Genomic DNA, 19,185 nt, shown 5'->3' with positions numbered 1-19,185 from the left:
TCAATCCGATGACAGAATTTTGCTTGACTGGGAAGAACGACGACGACGATGCGAAGTGATATTTGTTCGATCTTCGTGCTGCAACAATGCAACAATCAAAAGTCTTGGTTCGGCTGGACAACTTGAAGGAACCCTGCACTCACTCGCACTCTGGCTGCACGCCAACCTCCAGTACTGTAATGATCGGCCCGCTTACCATCATTTCTCTCAGCTCAGCCACAGTCGTAGCCATTCATGATTGGCTTTTGCCACAGTCATACTGTCCCGCTACTCCAGATTGGCTCAAGCTTCTCGCCCTAATTTTAGTCTTGGCAACCTGAATTGCAGCCTTCGCTTCGAGGCCACCACAAACGGATCGACCTTTTGGCTGTGGCACATCGAAACACCAGCTGTCCTAACATCAAAACGATTCGCATTTCGACTTCGACTGAACCTCTATCTTCACTCAGCTTTCACTTCCTTTCTATTCGCGTCGACGATTACACTTCCTAATAAGAGATTGTATCCACACTCACTCCCTCGCCATTTCTTTGTCCTCAGCCACCTGTAATAATAATTCGACTTCGCGATCCGAGCCTCCGGAAGGTGGACCAGAAGGCGAACAAGGAGTACGAACCACCTGCGCCCCACGCTCCCAACGACATCAGCACGACCGTAACGTCGCCGCGACTTCGATACGCTCAGTCTTGCGCAGTCCATCACGATGGCGGTCTCTTCGATCCAGGACCGCACGAATGAGTTTCGATCGGTTCTCGTCCAAGTACAAAAACGACAAGCATCCTCAAAGGTTGGCGCACAAAGGCAATCGCTGCTCAGCGACTCCCAGAAAGCGGCCGCAAATGGAGATGCGAAGCCAAAAAGATCAGACTTCGCCAGAAGGGCAGCAGATATTGGAAGAGGGATCTCAGCTACAATGGGAAAACTAGAAAAGCTGGCACAATGTAGGATCTCCGCATGAATGCAGAGGCATCAAATACTGACTATGAATAGTGGCGAAGAGGAAAACTTTATTCGATGACCGGCCTGTTGAGATCAACGAATTGACATCCATCATCAAACAAGATCTTTCCGCGTTGAATGGACAGATTGGCCAGCTACAAGCGCTTTCCCGAGCGCAGCACCCAAAAGCCGACCAAGAAGGAGAGCACAACAAGAATGTGGTTTTCCTTCTGCAAGGAAAACTTACCGATGTATCGGCGAATTTCAAAGATGTCCTAGAAGTCAGAACGAAGAACATTCAAGCATCCAGAGCGAGAACAGAGAACTTCGTATCGTCCGTGTCCGCACACGTTGCCCCCCAAATATCACAATCCGCATCACCATTGTACAGCACACCAAACCGGGGCTCACCTGGACCTGGTCAAGATTCCTTATCGTTAAATCCCGTCGGAGATCAGCAACTCTTAATGATGGAGGAGGCACAGCCCCAAAATACATACATTCAACAGAGAGGCGAAGCAATTGAAGCCATAGAAAGAACGATCAGTGAATTGGGCGGCATTTTTGGGCAATTGGCGTCCATGGTTTCAGAGCAGAGCGAGATGATCCAAAGAATAGACGCCAATACCGAAGACGTGGTGGACAACGTACAAGGCGCCCAGAGGGAACTGCTGAAGTACTGGTCGAGAGTGTCTGGCAACCGCTGGCTCGTTGCTAAGATGTTTGGTGTTCTCATGATTTTCTTTTTGTGAGCATTTATTCCCTCTCTATAACCTTGCGAAGTTTTGGCTAACATACGATAGACTCTGGGTTCTGGTTGCAGGATAGAGCTGATTCTACAGCCGCGATGTACTGGCGGCTTCTGTGTTCTTGTATAACTATTGTAGAAAGTGCGCGCTGCATATACCATTTAATACAGTGGCTCTTGAGTCTCGAGCAAGTCTGAAGGTTCCACGCTTCCAGCATCACTTTCGTCCCTACTTTGTAGTTGATTCGGAGTATTGCTTCACTTTGTAAGTTCATGCGCGGCAAAAGCAAGTCATTGGACAAAACAGCCGAGTATCAAATCCAACCTGAGCTAGAATACATTTTCCCCGCGGTCTGCACTTCACCTCTGCTGTTAGATGCCGTCTTCGCATAGCTCCAAGCGGGTGTCTCTATAGAACCAAATATCAGAAGAAATGGCGGATCTGCTTCCAGAAATAGAATTCAGAATCAGCTCGAGTGAGCGTTGGAACATAGATCGATTGGCCGTTGATTCAAGACAGACGTTGGTAATTGCAGGACTACCAGACGTGATGCAGCCCTTGACTTGCGGTATCCGATCCCAAGACTTGATGTTACCTAGATATTGCAAATTTTGGATTTGATATCTTCTTGCCTATGGCCTTGTGTCATTGAATACTCAATAGTGCGACGGTATGAAGCTTTCCTCCGTTTTGCTTGTTGAGCCTAGTTTTTCTCTGGTGATGATTATGTCTGGATCCGTTCTTGCCCAGTACATGGATAATGCTTTAAAGAACTCGGAGATTTTACTTCGGAGCACGTCTGCAAGGCTTGGGGCATCACGATCGTCCTATGCTCATCCTGCTCCTATAAAAGTTGGTCAATGTCTATGTCCGGTTCAGAACTGTTGATGTCGAGATTGTCTCAAATGCTGATAGAATCTCACATTTCCACGTCGAATTTCAATTACAGACATTTTCCTTGCAAAGTATTAAACTTTGTTGTCGGACTTTCTAACATCTTCAGTCACGGTGCTCGAAATTGACAACGAGGAATAGCGTCGCCAAGGGCTTGTCACCTACACTTCTCGCTTCGCAGCCTTCTACGGTGCTATACAAGCCGCCTGGCTTGTCCCAACCAACCCGCTTCTGCGACCTCCTTGGCCTGTCTCCCCTGCTCCCTAACCCCCAGTGATTCATTTGAAGCGATTGCGGGACGAAGATGCAGGGCCTGACGTTCGATACTCCAGAGGAAAGGAGATTGCGTGCAATGGCCTGGTGGATGTTCAAGGTAGAAGGAGCCCAGCACACTTCGACCGGACCTGAGGCAGGAATCTGAGACGACGCGTGACTAAGACCAGACTTAAAAGTTGAGGTGACATTGGGCTTCAAAGATCATGTAGACTTTGTATTCTCCCAAGCCAATTAAAGATTCACCTTTACTCTCGGATCATGTGACTGTGCGCACTTGGAGCAGCTCCACTAAAAACAATCCAGCAAGAGCAAACCAGTTCTTCAACTTCCAACAAATATCAACTTCCAAACAACTTCAACTTCCAAAACATTTCGACTTGGAACCAATCTCAACCTCCAAAACCCTCGTACAAGATTCGCGCAGCAATAGCAATTGCACTCGAACCTCCCTCGAATCAACCCATTGTCTCTCTTACCGGCATCATGAACAAGCTGCCACCAGAACTCTATCTTGAGGTAAGTGTCACTTCAGCTCGCCTTCAACTTCAAACTTCTAACATTAGGATACAGATCGCGTCCATATTTGAGACAGCAGTACCATACGACCCTCCCCGCTCAGCATACCCACCAACACGAACAAGTTATTATAAACTCATCCAACAGTGGTTTAACAAGAAGCCGAGACCCGACGTGAAGAACCTGCGCAACCTCCGCCTGGTTTCGAAGGCTTTCAATGCTGCTGCCACAGTGGTACTGTTTCGCTCTACCAGCGCGAGGTGGTGGCTCGGCGCTGCTTGTCTAAGGGGCCAACTGAACGCGTCAATCCAGAACTCAATCCTGTCTCCTGCGAGTCCTCTCCCAAATAAGATCAAGTATCTCGACATTGATTTTCGCCATACCGGTTTGAGGTTGCTTGATTACCCGCCGACGAATCCTCGATCCCCAGCTCATGCAGAATCGAGGGAGCTCATCTACCAGCTTTCAAACGTATTGTCCTCGATTCCTGACTTGAGGTCCTTGAGTATCTCAACAGGGACGTGGACCAGCCACATGGAGCCCGTATTCTACGACAGTGACGACGACGTGGACATTCCTGCGGAGCCTTACGCCGAAGACGTGGACATACTCGCAGTTTCAGCTTTGATGGGACAAATATCCTTAGCTTTCAGTGCAATGACATATCCCCACTTGACAGAGCTGTGGTTGTCTCTTCCATGCACGCATGACTTCTCAATGTTGGGAAAGTCTTTACCATTATTCGAGCAACTGAAATCCCTATTCCTCTTAGTAGCGGATGAAACGGGACCGGGAGGCTCGCTGCCGGTCACCGGAGAGCCAAGCCGATTCAGCGATGAGGATGATGACATGCCTTCATCAAATCTTCAACAACAATATCCGAACAAGGATTATGCCGCGGCCATGTTTGAAGTTGTATCTCGCTGCACAAATTTAGAGATATTGGGACTGAAATGTACTCACAAACTGGACGACGATCTCTTGTCATTGAACACTTCACGACTTCGGTGTCTTTCGCTTCATCGTATGACCATTAGCGCTTCCAAGCTCATTGAGCTACTTCCGCCCTCGACTATAGCCAGACTCTGGTTTGAAAGTATTGAACTCACGTCGGGCACGTGGGCCGATGTCTTCGGCCATCTTCAGAACTGCGAGAAAGTCGAGTACATCAATCCCTCCAACTGTTCATATACTAGGGATGGCTCATCCTCCCATTTGATACTTTGGGCAAGAGGACCGTGGAAGGATTCAGAGAATGTCTGGAGTACCCATCGCCCAGATCAAAGCTCCCTGGTGGGCCTAGTTGAAGGGATTATCGACAAGTGGGGAGGCAGAGAGAACTATCCCAGCCTAGACATGGAGCAGAGCATGTTGCCGTCGGAATCTACAGACAGCTCTGAGGACAGCGAGGACAGCGAGGACAGCGAGGAAAGCGAGGATAGCGATGATAGCGATGATAGCGAGGATAGTGAGAATAGTGAGGACAGTGAGGACAGTGAGGATAGCGATGATAGCGAGGACAGCGAGGATAGCGAGAATAGTAAGGATAGTGAGGACAGCGAGTAGAGTGGCGAGAGTTCGTGGTACAGGTAGTCAAACTGGCGCTCATGTTTCTAGGCACAAATTTCTCCATTGAATCATAAGAAAGGAAGTAAAGTCCCGAATTGCAAGTCCCACAGAATGATGATGTCCGTCTCACTATTGTATTTCCGTAGCCGAGGCTCCAATACTGACAAGTATCCATGGTGTCGGCCCCACCTAACCGATGTTGGGTAACAGAAAAAGTTGCACTAATCCCAGACAAGATAATGCTGAGAGATGAGTGTGTCAGCACGGTTGTAGCCGGCGGCTTGCATTGCCCGCGCATCTCAGCTGCAACTAATCAGAAGAGGAAGATGGGTCAACCACTAACACCCCTTCCAAGAGCGATGAGTATTTCGTTCATATGTCCAACATCATGCAACTTACCCCGCTATTAATAAATCATATGCAAACGGCATTTGCTCATTGCCCACATTGGAGATAACGCATCTCAGCATTAGAAATGCAAAGTCTCTGGAATCCTCCTCTGATTCTACAACACATTAGTTCAAAGATTCAGTCTTTTTTTCGGAGAGGAAACAGGAAAGGGAAGAAGTAACCATGTTGATTCTCCAGTTTGATGAATGGTCGGCAAGCCGAATCGTTCTTGCGTCTGTTCTGGGGTATTTCCTTTACTGCGTGGGCGTTGCCATTCATCGTCTTTATTTCAGCAAGTATTCAAAGTTTCCAGGTCCCAAGCTTGCAGCGATTACATATTGGTATGTGTTCTGGTACGATGTGGTCTCAGCCAAGGGTCAATATATGTACAAGATAAGAGACTTGCACAAAGAATACAGTAAGTTGTATTCTCGAGTCCCCAATCAACTTATTGACTCGAACATAGATAGTCCCATTATCAGAATCAATCCACATGAACTTCACGTACTAGACCCCGATTTTTACGACGTCTTGTTCGCCAGCTTCCCAGCGAAACGTGACAAGCCACCTACTTGGTCTCACGCATTCAATACCCCCGACTCTTCATTCGGAACTATCCTCCATGAAGCGCATCGCCTTCGACGAAATGCTCTCGCTCCATTCTTCTCAACTAACTCTCTCCGCCAACTCGAGCCCCTGATCCAAGAAAAGATCTCGAGTCTCATTTCAGTCTTTCGTCGTTACCAGAAGACGGGCGAACCAATTCAGCTCCGCTCAGCGTTTGGTGCTTTGACTAGCGATATTATTGCCGAGTATTGCTTTGGACTTCCAGAGAACTACATCGAGGCGCCTGGCTTCAATGCCGTTGTTATGGAGGCTACTGATGGGTTAATTGAGAACACCCATGTCATGACTCATGTGCAATCGTTGCCGAAGGTACTAGATATGTTGCCGGATGTAGTTATGGAGACTTTGATTGGGAGTGGGATGGCACAATTCAATGTCATGAAACGAGTGAGCTACTTTCCTCTTTAAGATTCGTACGTCGTTGCTAATGAGATATTAGCATTGCATCAAGAAGATTCAAGACACGATCGCTACTCGAGACGATTTCACCAATTTAAAGCACCGCACAGTTTTCCACGAGCTTTTGGACAATCAATCCTTGCCAGAAAGTGACAAGACTGTGAACCGACTGTGGCAGGAAGCCCAACTGCTTCTGACAGCGGGGACCGCAACGACAGCGGCCGCTCTAGCTTCGGTATTCGTGTATCTTTTGCTTGATCAGGAGAGGCTTGCGGTTCTGCTAGAAGAGCTCGAATTCGCAATGCCTGATATCAACAAACCAATCAGTGCAACTGATTTGGAGCGCTTATCCTATCTGGTACATGATTCCTCCTCACTCCCTGTTCAAGATATTCTAACGAACCTGGTTGGACAGCATGGCGTTGTTCAGGAAACCCTCCGCCTTGTCTCGGGAGTATCCTACCGTCTTACACGATCCGCACCAACTGAAACTCTTCAAATTGGGGAATGGACTATCCCACCAGACGTGAGTTGTCTCGTAATTCTTCTAAGCCTAAAATTACTCATCATTTCAGACTGCTGTCAGCATGCACTACCCCCTAATCCACCATTCACCTGATATCTACCCCGAGCCATGGTCATTCATCCCCGAACGCTGGATTCCATCGCCCGCACCCGATACACCATATCATCTACCTTCGCGCCCGAAAGGCATCCCTCAAGCTAATTCAAAGTACTTGATGCCTTTCTCAAAGGGAACGCGCAACTGTCTTGGGTACCAACTCGCTTATATGGAAATGTATATGGGCATCGCTCAGTTAGCAAGAACATTCTTAAGAATTGAGAGGAATGATGAAGGGAAGGTTCTGGGAGTTGGCGGGATGAAGTTGTATCAGACTGATAGGAGGGATACGGATATGAAGAAAGATTCGGGCTTCCCTTTGCCTGAGGATGGGAGGGGAAACATGAGGCTTGTGGTTGAGTAATATTATGAGAAGAATGGCGATATGAAGCGCAGGGCGGATGTAGTGAATACCGCATGCAGTTAGTTCAAAGATTGCATACCCATGGGGAAAATTAGATTGATCTTGACTTCCTTTTACTCTAGTCAATACTTTGTAAAACAAATACACTTCAATATCACATCGTCACTTTCTCCTAGTCCTGTCTTTGTTTCCTTTTCACCACCGTGATCTTATTATCATCATACATTTAAACCTACCACTTCAGCTATGGCCACTCCCACCACGGACAAGGTCCCCCAGCTCCCTCCATCCCTATCTCAAAGGTCAGAACATCCAAGCTGACATGAGGATTCCAACTATCTCTTACCTCTCACTTTATCACCCAACCAAGCAGCCGGAACATAACATTTTGCTGGACTCCTATTCGTCTCCAGATTCTGATACCACTTACTACATCGCGTCAGCTCAGCTCTGCAACTCGTCACTTCCATCAGTCAGCATACTTATTCCCCTCCACCTCCGTCCCTTCAACCCAGCAATGCGTAACCGTCCACTCCCACTCCTTCATCACAAAATCGTCCTCCGTATCCGGACTAAGAAAACATTTCTGCCCCGCCTTCCTCTCCCCATCCCAATCCATATAGTCCGTCTCATGCGAAATATTCCCATCGAAGATCTCATACGGCCTAATGGGTCCACACCACGGCAACAACTCCTTAAAGTTCTTCGGCAATGACCCATTGTAATCTTTCTCCCATTTTCCCGGTCCCAGGTACTCGGAATTGATATAACAATCTTCCACTAAACGGAGGAAGTCCGTGCCGGTCCAGGTAGTGTGGTTTTGCCAGCAGAATACTTCGATGGTGTTGTTTGGTGCGGTCCAGGAATGGGTTTCTCCTACTTGGATTTCGGGAAATTCGCTGCAGCTGCCGCGTTGTTGGGGGTCGCTGGCTACAGTAAGAGTTCGGGGCCATTGCCACGGGTTGTAGCTTGGGCCGTAGTTTCGTTTCATGAGAGAAGTTGATGGATTGGTGAAGTCTCTTGAGATTAGTCCTGCGTGAGTCAAGAATGGGAAAATGCAGATGAAAGCCAAAGTCCGTAAAGCTGCCTGAGTGAGCATGTTGGCGCTTCCAGGTCAGTGACGAGATAATGAAGATGTTGACCTATCTTTAAATATCTTGAAACATTTAAAGTCTTTCAATGGAAGCAGTATATTTCATGCGACTCCGGCACTCGGAAGGAAGTCCTCCATAATCCGAGATAATCGAGATTCGGGTCAAGAGACTTATAGTGGAATGCTTCCATCATTTGTAAGATTAAGAGGTTATATTAGTTGCGCACAATGAGGTGTAGCACTATGCCTACTGCGGCGGAAATTTCGCTGTTCTATATTGGATATCGGATCTTCGGTTCCAACAATAGAAGTTTCGGAAGAGGAAGAACGTTTATGAGTATGTTGTGCTACCTCCGTCAATCTGGATGAATTCAAAACAACGTTAAAATGGCTGCAACTTAGTCGAAGACTCTGCAACGTTTCCGAAAGGTTCGCTTCGAAAACAATGCGACGTGGCATTGATGAGCATTCTCGATGCAACTTGTCTCTTTGCATCCGTTCTTTTCATGACAGGTTCGCGAGAGAGTATTCCTGAGCTCGCTTTGTGCCGTTTTTATGATAACCAACTTGAACTACATTCACAGAACCACGTGAATAAAGTAATTCTGTAATTGAAGACATAATGATACCTAAGAAATAATAACTTCAAACCAGCAGATTCTAGTGTGAATGGCAGCTTTAGACAATCACCATGCTCCAGTATTCCGAAAAACTATATAAGAAACAGGCTCTATTAAACTTTCTCAACTACGAACCGACCTCCACTTCATACTCAGAGAACACAAACAACTTTCCCTAACTCAAGAAAAGCACGGTAACAATAATCATAAGGTCTCTTCCAATCCTCGAGGCCCACCATCAAAGCCAACATGAAGCATCACCTCTCGAATATGTTACTTGTACTTACAGGCTTCTTAGCTGCAGTTACATGCACCGCCATCCCTCTATCTGGTACACAGCGCGCCAATACCACCAACCATATCTCCCCAAGAACAAATGATGTCACAATATATGACTTCGTTTATACAATCGCTGGAGAATCAAAGTACAAAACTTATATCTGCGAGGTTTATCCAGAGCCCAACGTTTGCATAGCTACCATGGTCGACGTATTTACGCAATACTCACATTCAGACTATGTCCAGATGTGGATGTTCGACAACAAGTGCAACCAGATCGGAAATAATGGCAACACGGTTACCAGAGACGATCTCGCCGCCCCCGGCGGATGGGGCTTCTCTTCTGAACTCGAGGACTTTCTTGTCGTCCATATCCCCAGGGATTGGCCAAATTCCGGTCAAGCTACTTTCGATTACAACAGTCAAACCACGCTGCAGCCGGACCCAGACAATCGTTATAACAGCCAGATCTCGGTGGGTCCACCCTCACAAGAAGAAACAGACGGATTTATCTATACTCTTGTGGGCCAATTTGACTGCACCTCTCCTACTCGAAGGTGAAACTTACTGTACTCCTGTTGTCGATAAGGTTGAGGAAGCGTAAGGCAATTCAATGTCCTATCACTAGAGGATCACCGTCAGGTTACGGGATGTATGTGCTACAGGTTTTTTTTTGATGTTAATGAAACCCGTTATTCAAAATAGAGAGCCTCACCTTTCGCAATCGAACCTGTGCTTGTCCATGAATGATTATGTGGATGTCCTTGTTATGAAATCAATGGAGCAATGATTCACATGTGATATGATGATGCAAGAAGTAAAGAGTCATCGTGTAACGAAAAGGATCGTCGTATTGAAAGAGCGAGATAAGATCTGTCGTCAGATGCCAAGTCCAATGCTTTCAGTGTTCCACGCCTTGGTCGTCCCACAAGCTTCTACTTCTTCGAGTCTTTTCCACATAGTCTCGTGCACGTAACACACCTCGCGCTTCCCTTCGCATCGATGTATTTTTTCCGAAAGAGACATGGCTTCAGCTTCGTCTCGAGATTCGCCAAGCACCACATGATGATCCTTCCTTCTTCCCGACAACCGCAAGCATAGATCGTTCGTTCTGTGACGCACATCTTCGACTTCGAGATCGTAATTTGATAGATGCTGATGTGCTGAAGGACTGTTGAACCGTTGTTTGTTAGATTCAACAAACAAATGAGCTCATATTCCTCGTACCTGGTGGATGTGTTCAAGTTTATCAAAGACGATCGCGTGAATGTTAAGCTGAGATATCTTTGTATCAGAACTAGAAAGATTTTCTGCATACGTACTAGCTACAATACCTTGCCTAAGTCAAGGTGAATTTGCGTAGTCTTCCGACCCCATCTCGTACAATCTTGAGATTGCTCTCCCTACTGCAAATCCAACATCGGTTTCCCCAGCCCCTCCACTTGCCAGCGAAGCTTCAGCAAGACCCGTAGCAGACCACTCCATCTCGCCAATAAACGTACTCATCATACTCGAACTACTTCCTCCTTCCCTTTTAACAGTCATCTGTCGAGCTAGATCCTCCTGTAGCTGTCCTCCAACACGGATTTTCTTCGGCACTATCTCCGAGAATATCTCAAAGAGTGGCACACTCGACAAGCAAATAATTCGAGTCTTCGACTCATATGCCAGATCTACCAGCGTGATAAATCTTCGAACGAAGTCTAGTTCATGGGCTCTGAACTGGCGAACCCCTGTCAGATATACCGTTTTCGTGACCCGACACAACATAAGATAGTCTGCAGAGCCCAGAAAATTCTGACATAGATCCTCAAAGGTGCTCCTCACGATAAGCTCTCCGTCCCAAATCTTTGCAGCAGCGATTCTTAGCTTCCGGCCCATTTGGACAGGAAACTCCATTGCTTCTAACTCTAGACCACCGACGGCCCCTCTGAAGTCTCTCTCAAAGTCATGTGCCTCAGTAAAGAAGACATTCACTCGTCTCTCTCCACCGCTACTCATTCGATAGTCTTCTTTCCCTTCCATCTTCCAGACCTCACACCTTCTTCGCAATTCATCGACAAACGGTAAAAACAAACTCCGATTCAATCCGTTCTCATATAGCTTCTCGGGTGGACGATTACTCGTGCTCACCATCACCCCACCACTCTCCCAAATTGCGCCAAACACCCTCCTCAGGATCATAGCGTCCGCGATATCCGTGACTTGAAACTCATCAAAGCATAACACTCGACTCTCATTCCGTATATCACGTCCGATCTGAATCAATGGATCGCCTGCATAGAATGCTTGGGGATGGGCATGATGCAAGCGCATGTGAATGTCCATCATGAATTCGTGGAAGTGTATTCGTCGTGACGAAATTGATGGAGGGAGAGTAGCAGCAAAGAGGTCTGCAATGCGTGACTTTCCAATTCCGACATCGCCGTATATGTATACCCCTTTTGGTGACCCTTGGTTGTGATTCCGCAGGGCGAGATCAGCTTGCAGGTTGGCGAGATGCGTGACGAGAGCTGCTTGGCAGGGGTTCTGGAGAAGGCGTTGATGTTTGAGTAATGCTTTATAGGCGCTCTGGAGAGTGCTCCTAGACATTCTCACTAGTTCGTGGAATTATTTTCATTGTGTCGAAAAGACATTTGGAAATTGCTTCGCTCGCTTGGAAGCGTCATCGAAATCTGAGGGTGAGTTTATCTACCGAACCCACAATTTTGATAACCGCACCTCACTTGGGTCAAGGCAGAGCCCTTCGATATGCAAAAAGAATGCGAAATTGTGAAAGGGGGTAGGGATGAGTGGGACGTAGAATTCGAGAAACCTATAGGTTTGAGTGAATGTTTGAAGGAGTATTGCAATTTTCCCAAACAGTCCTGATAACCGCAGACCCACCAGTAGGTACAAACGCCAAATGCCATCCAAGGTATTCACCAACACTGCTCTGATCTTTCGTTTCTTCATTCTCCATACAGGCCGCATATCTATTCACTTCTAAAGTCGCTTATGTCCTCACCCGCTCCTTCTCTGCAAGTGTCCTATTCCAAGGCTTCTTCTCTTTCGCTTGATTGAGCAACTTTGTCCGATCGAAGATTGTGTCTCTGCAAAGCCAAAGTCAGACAGTGCTCTTCTGCAAAACTTAGAGAAGTAGAGAAAAGCGCAACATACAATCGATCTTGCTCTGGGTGAACAATAGTATTATAAATTTTCAGATGTCCCCTCTCGTTCTCCGCCATTTGTTTCCTTATCGCAATATTGAAGATCTCATACACGGCAAAGACCCCACCAACTGCTGAGCCGGAAATAACCACGAAGTTTCGCAAAATCTTGCCAGCGACTGCCGATGGAATGGATGCCATTATGATTGATTAAATTCAGTATCTGCTGCGGAAAGCGCTCGTGACAGTGTTGCTCGTTACCGAAAGATTGTTTGGGAGTACTTGGTACTGTGGAGTCCAGGCTGTTCGCATGAGTGCAGAGAAACGGATTCCTGCATCCCTTGGGACTTTATAATACACATAATGGCAACTCAAAAGTTGTGTTGACGATGTTGTGGTTCGTGGACTTTCCAAGTGGCATGTTCGGGTCAGGCCGTGGCGTGAGATGAAGTCATTCGCAGTTCAGGGCGTTCGGGCTGAGCCGAAATATCAGCCGATGAGAAGACCACAACTTACACTTTTCGCATGACTATGAAAATATTCTGAGATGAGCGACTTACAGATTCTCAGCGTTATGGAAGATTTCGGTTCAACAAGCAGAAGAATAGTAGCCGAGATAGAAGGTTGAAAATCGGATTGAATGAGGCGCGGCGGTCCAAAATTCCAAGGAACGCTTCAGGGGCTCGCTTAGCACTTGGCATCCACTGCTTCCTCCACTTCATCTTCATAGTGCAACTTGTTTCTCCCGAGTCAGTAGCTGCCTCGCCAAGCATCCCGATCACAAATTTCATACGTAAATCGACTTACCTATACTGCTCCTTCCTACCTTCAGTGAGTTTCTACACGTCGAATCCTCCAACCCTGATGATCAATCCTCTGTAGAAGAGATGACACATGGTCCTTATTCGATCGAAGCCAGTAACTCCGAGAGTTTTTGGCTCTTCACTCTCTTTGCGAATTATATTGTTTAGTTGAATTCTTCGTGCGTGTCGATGGCAGAAATGCGTCAACAATTCAGTGGTCAGGGACTTTCGAAGTAATCGACACCTGAAGGTCAATCTCATGCCAAGGAAGAGCACAGTGCGCAGCCACCCCTCCTCTTGGAGGCTTAGCTATCTGTTGAAGCAATTCTTGTGCGCCACCAAGCCAGTGTTGCAGATACATGACTGCCTTCGTCCTCGGACGACGCCAACGATGAGGATTGAGAGTCTAGAAGGTATAACACTTCGCATTCGAGGCATTTCCGACGAGCTAAGCTATCTTGTAATCTTCAAGCTCCATGTACTAGTCTCAACTATTACATCAAGTGTTGTGGATTCGGCTAGGGGTGTTCAGTTCATGATAGTAGGAAAGAATCTATCGCTTTGAAGGGTAGTGTCCTTCGCGGTCTTTCACTACTCGACGTCGTTCCATATTACTCTCTGGATATCAAGTTTTTATTCAGGTTCATTGAATCATCTTCATAAATTTTGTTTGTGATTCCATTGTGAACAATTTCACGTTAGAGGGGTTTGAATCGTCGGTTGTTCTTCTTGTCAGAAATTAGCGATGATCAAGATAAATTAAGGTTACAGCACATCACATGCAGGGTTTAGCAGAGACTCCTGGATGCTTCCTCAGCAATATTCTGACCTCAAGTGAACTTTTCCCCAGAACTCGTATTGAACTTATCGACCTTTGCAGGGTTCTTCCACGGGTGCCTTGAAGGATCTGGATTGCGCCCCACTTTCGCTGTCACACCCAGAAATCGCACTTTAACTGCCATTGCTTACTCATTCCAACTGTCGATCAGTGGTACTGCCACCTCAGTGCCGCAATCGTCGGCTCTTATGTGACCGACTTCAATAGCAATATACTCAAGCGAAAATTGACTTACGTGCAAAATGGCAATGCTTAGCTTTCGGCCGACCGTCTCGGACCAACAATGTTGGCACAAAAAACGGGTGCCTATTTACGTGGGCCCTTTACCTTGGCGCACCTCGTCAAATGTCACTTCACGGGAATCAATGTATGCAAGGCTTGAAGATACTCAGCCTCGATTGAGTTGTAATTCTCTTCGATGCTTGGCTTCTTGTCATAAAGAATCCTCCGACTCAAACCCGGAGATGGCACGTGACACCTCAGGGCAGAGTCTATGAATGTTTCCACTTACTCATGCGTATATATCGCGGTCTCCAATCTGCCATGTCATTGATGTAGATAACTATGGCTCGCAGAGACGATTCACCTCCCTCCACCGAGAGTAGTGGTGCCAGCATTTCATCATTCACGCCGCTCGAGGAATCAGTCCCTCACTCACCCTCGCGAACACGACACCTTCCCTTTCGAATTCCAAAATGGAGACGACAAGCCCATTCCGAAGGACCTTTTCTCAATGAAAAGCGACGAATACATATCAGACAACTGATCAAGTCAGCTATATTAATTTTACTTCTCACTTCTCTTGCCATTGTGTAAGTCACCTTGCAATCCTTACGATTTTGCTTCGTTGCTTGTGCTCACACACTCTGCAGAACATGGCTTGCCCTCATACTCACTGTTGCGAATCGACTTCGAATACCTCATCTCAACAATGGTCTCCAAAAGATCTTAGAAACATATCACGCACCTAACTCTACACACGCAGCATATCCAACATGGGTTGAAGACTTTAGCAGAGGAGTCAAGCCAGTATCGTGTCACTCACATAACGACTACTGGCATCGAATACCCCTCTATGAAGGTCTCGCTGTCGGTTGTGTTGGCACAGAGGCAGACATCTGGATTGGCAACCACGGAAATGGAACGGTTGACCTCTTCGTAGGACATAACCAGAAGTCCTTGACTCAATCACGAACACTGAGGACTCTGTATCTCGATCCTCTCTACGACATTCTTTCCAACCAAAATACTCTTTCATCAAGTCTGCCAAATGTCACAAATGCGACGGGAACGCAAGACGCCGTCAGCGGTTCGCCAACGGGCGTCTTCTCAACTTCACCAAGTACTTCACTTATCCTCGCGTTGGACATGAAAACAGACGGACACGCAACATGGGACACTGTCATCGCTCAACTTGACACTCTTCGCGTCCAAGACTGGCTTACATACTGGACCCCATCGCAAGGTGTTGTTCAACGACCAATTACTATCGTGGGAACAGGAAACACACCTTTCGACCTTGTCATATCGAATTCATCATACCGAAACATATTCTTCGATGCTCCACTCACTTCGCTATCTGACCCGAATACTCCATATAACAGTAACAACTCTTACTACGCAAGCTCATCCATAAAGGCTGCTATTGGCACAGTGTCATTTGGGAAACTGAGTGGAGGGCAGAGAGATAAGGTTACAGCGCAAGTGGATAAAGCGAATCAGTTGGACTTAAGGAGTAGGTACTGGGACACAGTCAGCTGGCCGGTAGGGTGGAGGAATCGGGTTTGGGAACAACTTGAAGACCTTGAAGTAGGGATACTGAATGTTGATGACTTGGCTGCGGGCGCAAGGTGGGATTGGGAAATGTGTGTTGTGGGTGGTGTAAATATCTGTAATTCGTAGAAATCCACGAAATGCTGTTTTCGTCCAAGAAAATCAGGCTGGTTGTGATGTGCTGAATTCGATTTTCATCTGTTGATTGTGAAAGCTTTACGCACTTGAAAGTATGTCCTCAATCCTAAACGCGATTATAGAGTACAGAGTGTACAAACAAGAGCACGGCATCGACTAAGCTGTATGAACTGAGTATACTGAATGCGCGAAATGCGCGGATTGCGGGGAACGCGCTGAGTGCGGAAAATATGCTGCCGAGTACAGTACAGTACTTAGCATCCGGCCAATATAAAGTAGAAGACAATGAACAAGATTTTACAATACGTAGGTTGACTCTAGCTATCTAATTTTCCGCTCCAATCTTCATATACACCCTTTCCAATGCAGAATATCCCAACATTGGGACGATACTCTTGATGATCCCTGCATGTCAAACCTCGCTTAATCCAGGGGCTCAACTGTTTATACATTTCCGGGAGCAACATCTGAATCACGATTGATGTGAGAGTCATATCTTCTCAATATAAATGGTTCATTGTTCGACTCTATAATATCAGGCGTGAGACTAAATCCGTCTTTAAAACCAAGGCCCACAACCACAGTCTCTGGGTGCCAGAATTTGACTATACGTCCGACATCATGTTCTGCCGACTGCTAGGTTTCTCTTTCCACATTTCCTCCACAACCAAGTCTCGAATTTTCCAGCCTTCGCCAATCTTTCCAACCTCTAGCGTGCTCTCGTTTTAGGTTCGTGCTTGTTACAGAAACTAGATCTAGCAATTAGGTGTGAGATTGAGCAGCCATTGGGACAGTAGATCATCTGTTGAGTTTGTTGGTGCACAGACGCAGTCCATCTTTCGACGGGACATTACGCTTACATACTTTGTGATGTAGTATGATGATTTCGCACCTAGTGGATGGTACTTGGAAGTCCGAGATGCTTCAGGGGTTCTTGAGTTTCTCGAAGTAGATATGCGGATCGAGATATTGCTTGTCTTCTGTTTGTGATGAGGGTGGGGCAAGAGAAGTTGAAATTTGGTTTCAGGATATTTAGTAGACCTCTTTGACATGCTCATCTTGTGAACGTTTGCATGATGAAATGACGGCGCGTCGTGAGTAGCATTTTGTCCCATCGACGATGTGCATCTGAATAATCTTCCGTCCAATAACAAAACTGACGCAGCAGAGATCATTTCCTCACCTGCGAGAAATCAGAGGCTCCTGTGTCCGCTATATGACCGGGACGGCAGCATATGAGCTGCTTAAAGCTTACACAATAGCAAAAGGAAGTTTGGCAGCTGAGTAACATCGTAATTAGAGCAGCCATGCATTCAAATAACAACTCAAGCATCTTGTACTTTGCCCTGAGTCTTTTCCGTAACAAGTGATGAAAGCAAATATAGCTTCACCACAGGGCACCAGGTTTTAAACTCTATATATATCTTCCATGCTCCTGAAATAAAGAATTTAGAATAAAAGTTAATGCATTATGCCGATTGTGTGTTGCCGCTGTTAGGAGCTTTCTTTTGTATTATAGATACTTGTGGGCCTGTGTAGTTGATTATTGATGCTTATAAGGAAGGGCAAGTTGGTGAGTTTATTCTTTATGATCTGTTATAGATAATAATACTGATTCAAATGTAAGTTTTCTCTTGTTTTGAAAGCTCAGGCTCGACTTAGAAAAGGCTCGTATGAGAAAGGTATAAAGGAATAAAGATATTTAGATAATAGGGATACGCCAATTTGATTACGATCTGTTACTGCCCCCTTCATTGGTCGAGTGATTAATCTTAACGAACATTCTTTCTGGCTAAGGTACTCTGTCTCCATCAACCACTTCGCTGTTTCAAAGGAATCTACACTTGTACGTTGTTTTGCTCATTTCAGACATTTTGCCCCTGTGAAGTGGTTTACTCCAATTCATACACCCCGTTAGGCTGAATCTTTCAACACTACCCTTTCACTCGACACGGAGTGTCGAAGCGTCAGCCAAATCGCCTTTCTGGAGCTTGGAATAGTATGTATATGGCCGTTATCTATTTAGTTCTGCCATTTGGATTCGATTCCCCGAAACCTGGTGCGAGGTTAGCGAGAAGAAAAGTAGCTATTGAACGATTGTATGAGCTCTTTGCATAAACTCTTCCCCGTCCTCAACGTGAGACTTACGTTTCGAGTTGAGAGAGCCACCATCTCAATTCTCCGAATCGGCTTCATAGTTTTCGAATTGATATGAATGTTGCCCCGTCGAGGGAGGTAGAAAACTTGATTATGCACTGGAGCCTCAACATCTGGAAATTGAGCCTAGGCGTTCCTTCCCCTTTCCTTGAATCAAACCACGGATTAGAAGGGCAGAGGACTGTTGTCATGTAGTCGAGTGCATGGCATCCAAGACAATTCTTCATTTTATGGGAGACCTTGATCCCCCATCGGCTCCGCTTCAATTATGTACAATGATCAATCATTTAGCGCAAAGATGAAATCATTACGCCCCTCTGTCCCCTCCTTGATCCTTCTGCTCGTTTGACTTTCTCTTGTACTGTTTCAAAATTCTCGAAATGATGGGATGGCCATTTGCTGCTGCCAATTTCGCTGCTCTTTGACACCGTGCATCGATGCCGTCTCCATCAGCATCGTTCTTCAGAAGCAACGATACCACGTCTAGACGGCCTTGCTCTGCTGCTCCTTCAAGAGCAGTCCTCCCTCCTCTTGTTGATGGTGCGGCATTTATCTCAGCCCCAGCTCGGAGGAGTAACAATACAATAGAGCTCCTACCCTCCATCGCCGCAAATTGAAGTGCGGTACCACCACAAGACTCCGCCGCCAGCGCATTACAGTCTGCACCATGTTGTAGAAGCAGCTTGATGATGGGCACATAACCGCGTTGGACCGCTGCTTGAAGAGCGGTTCTCCCATTGTTAGCACTTGCGGGCGCATTTATGTCAGCACCAGCATCTAGTAAGAGTTGAATAGTGTCGATATCGGGTCCTTGGCATGCTTGCTGAAGAGCGGTCGGTCGACCTGGCAACTGTCCATTCACATTTGCCCCGGCATCCAGAAGACGTTGGGTCAAACGACGATTTCTTGCTGCGGCGGTAGATAGTGGTAGGCCATAGATGCTACTCTCTCTGTTAACATCCGCGCCTGCCGCAATCAAGTCCTCAACAA

At 46.5% G+C, this 19,185-nt stretch overlaps 8 protein-coding genes across 8 annotated transcripts; 5 read left to right on the top strand and 3 right to left on the bottom strand.

The window, feature by feature from the left end:
• The first annotated feature begins 598 nt into the window (after nt 1–598).
• On the top strand, nt 599–1,944 carry LY89DRAFT_143178 (SNARE domain-containing protein). Its single transcript, XM_018205326.1, has 3 exons — nt 599–941; nt 991–1,687; nt 1,743–1,944. Exons 1-3 carry the CDS (start codon nt 704–706, stop codon nt 1,765–1,767), a joined length of 960 nt encoding a protein of 319 aa, XP_018068911.1. The 5' UTR covers nt 599–703; the 3' UTR covers nt 1,768–1,944.
• Nucleotides 1,945–3,341: 1,397 nt separating this feature from the next.
• LY89DRAFT_784480 (uncharacterized protein) lies at nt 3,342–4,957 on the top strand (the record flags this gene model as incomplete). Its single annotated transcript, XM_018222792.1, has 2 exons — nt 3,342–3,374; nt 3,429–4,957. The coding sequence occupies 2 exons, from the start codon at nt 3,342–3,344 to the stop codon at nt 4,938–4,940; spliced, it is 1,545 nt and encodes a 514-aa protein (XP_018068910.1). The 3' UTR covers nt 4,941–4,957.
• Nucleotides 4,958–5,288: 331 nt separating this feature from the next.
• Nucleotides 5,289–7,503, top strand: LY89DRAFT_650434 (cytochrome P450). Its single transcript, XM_018212105.1, has 5 exons — nt 5,289–5,751; nt 5,800–6,347; nt 6,400–6,717; nt 6,775–6,885; nt 6,935–7,503. Exons 1-5 carry the CDS (start codon nt 5,517–5,519, stop codon nt 7,343–7,345), a joined length of 1,623 nt encoding a protein of 540 aa, XP_018068909.1. The 5' UTR covers nt 5,289–5,516; the 3' UTR covers nt 7,346–7,503.
• Nucleotides 7,504–7,684: 181 nt separating this feature from the next.
• Nucleotides 7,685–8,484, bottom strand: LY89DRAFT_687002 (uncharacterized protein). Its single transcript, XM_018215406.1, has one exon. It carries the CDS (start codon nt 8,442–8,444, stop codon nt 7,815–7,817), a length of 630 nt encoding a protein of 209 aa, XP_018068908.1. The 5' UTR covers nt 8,445–8,484; the 3' UTR covers nt 7,685–7,814.
• Nucleotides 8,485–9,307: 823 nt separating this feature from the next.
• Nucleotides 9,308–9,898, top strand: LY89DRAFT_736583 (uncharacterized protein; the record flags this gene model as incomplete). Its single annotated transcript, XM_018220147.1, has 1 exon — nt 9,308–9,898. One exon carries the CDS (start codon nt 9,308–9,310, stop codon nt 9,896–9,898), a length of 591 nt encoding a protein of 196 aa, XP_018068907.1.
• Nucleotides 9,899–11,191: 1,293 nt separating this feature from the next.
• On the bottom strand, nt 11,192–11,929 carry LY89DRAFT_563276 (uncharacterized protein; the record flags this gene model as incomplete). The annotated part of the gene is made up of 1 exon (XM_018208493.1): nt 11,192–11,929. A coding segment is annotated over one exon (738 nt), but the record flags the coding sequence as incomplete, so codon positions are not given.
• A 403-nt stretch (nt 11,930–12,332) lies between these two features.
• LY89DRAFT_736581 (uncharacterized protein) lies at nt 12,333–12,687 on the bottom strand (the record flags this gene model as incomplete). The annotated part of the gene is made up of 2 exons (XM_018220146.1): nt 12,333–12,429; nt 12,497–12,687. 2 exons carry the CDS (start codon nt 12,685–12,687, stop codon nt 12,333–12,335), a joined length of 288 nt encoding a protein of 95 aa, XP_018068905.1.
• A 2,004-nt stretch (nt 12,688–14,691) lies between these two features.
• On the top strand, nt 14,692–16,029 carry LY89DRAFT_736580 (uncharacterized protein; the record flags this gene model as incomplete). The annotated part of the gene is made up of 2 exons (XM_018220145.1): nt 14,692–14,939; nt 15,000–16,029. 2 exons carry the CDS (start codon nt 14,692–14,694, stop codon nt 16,027–16,029), a joined length of 1,278 nt encoding a protein of 425 aa, XP_018068904.1.
• Between the last annotated feature and the right edge of the window lie 3,156 nt (nt 16,030–19,185).

Source organism: Mollisia scopiformis (genome assembly GCF_001500285.1).
Source record: "Mollisia scopiformis unplaced genomic scaffold LY89scaffold_17, whole genome shotgun sequence".
NCBI classification, from domain to species: Eukaryota; Fungi; Ascomycota; class Leotiomycetes; order Helotiales; family Mollisiaceae; genus Mollisia; species Mollisia scopiformis.
The sequence above is the reverse complement of the archived record's forward strand: the minus strand, read 5'-3'. Positions and strand labels throughout refer to the sequence as shown.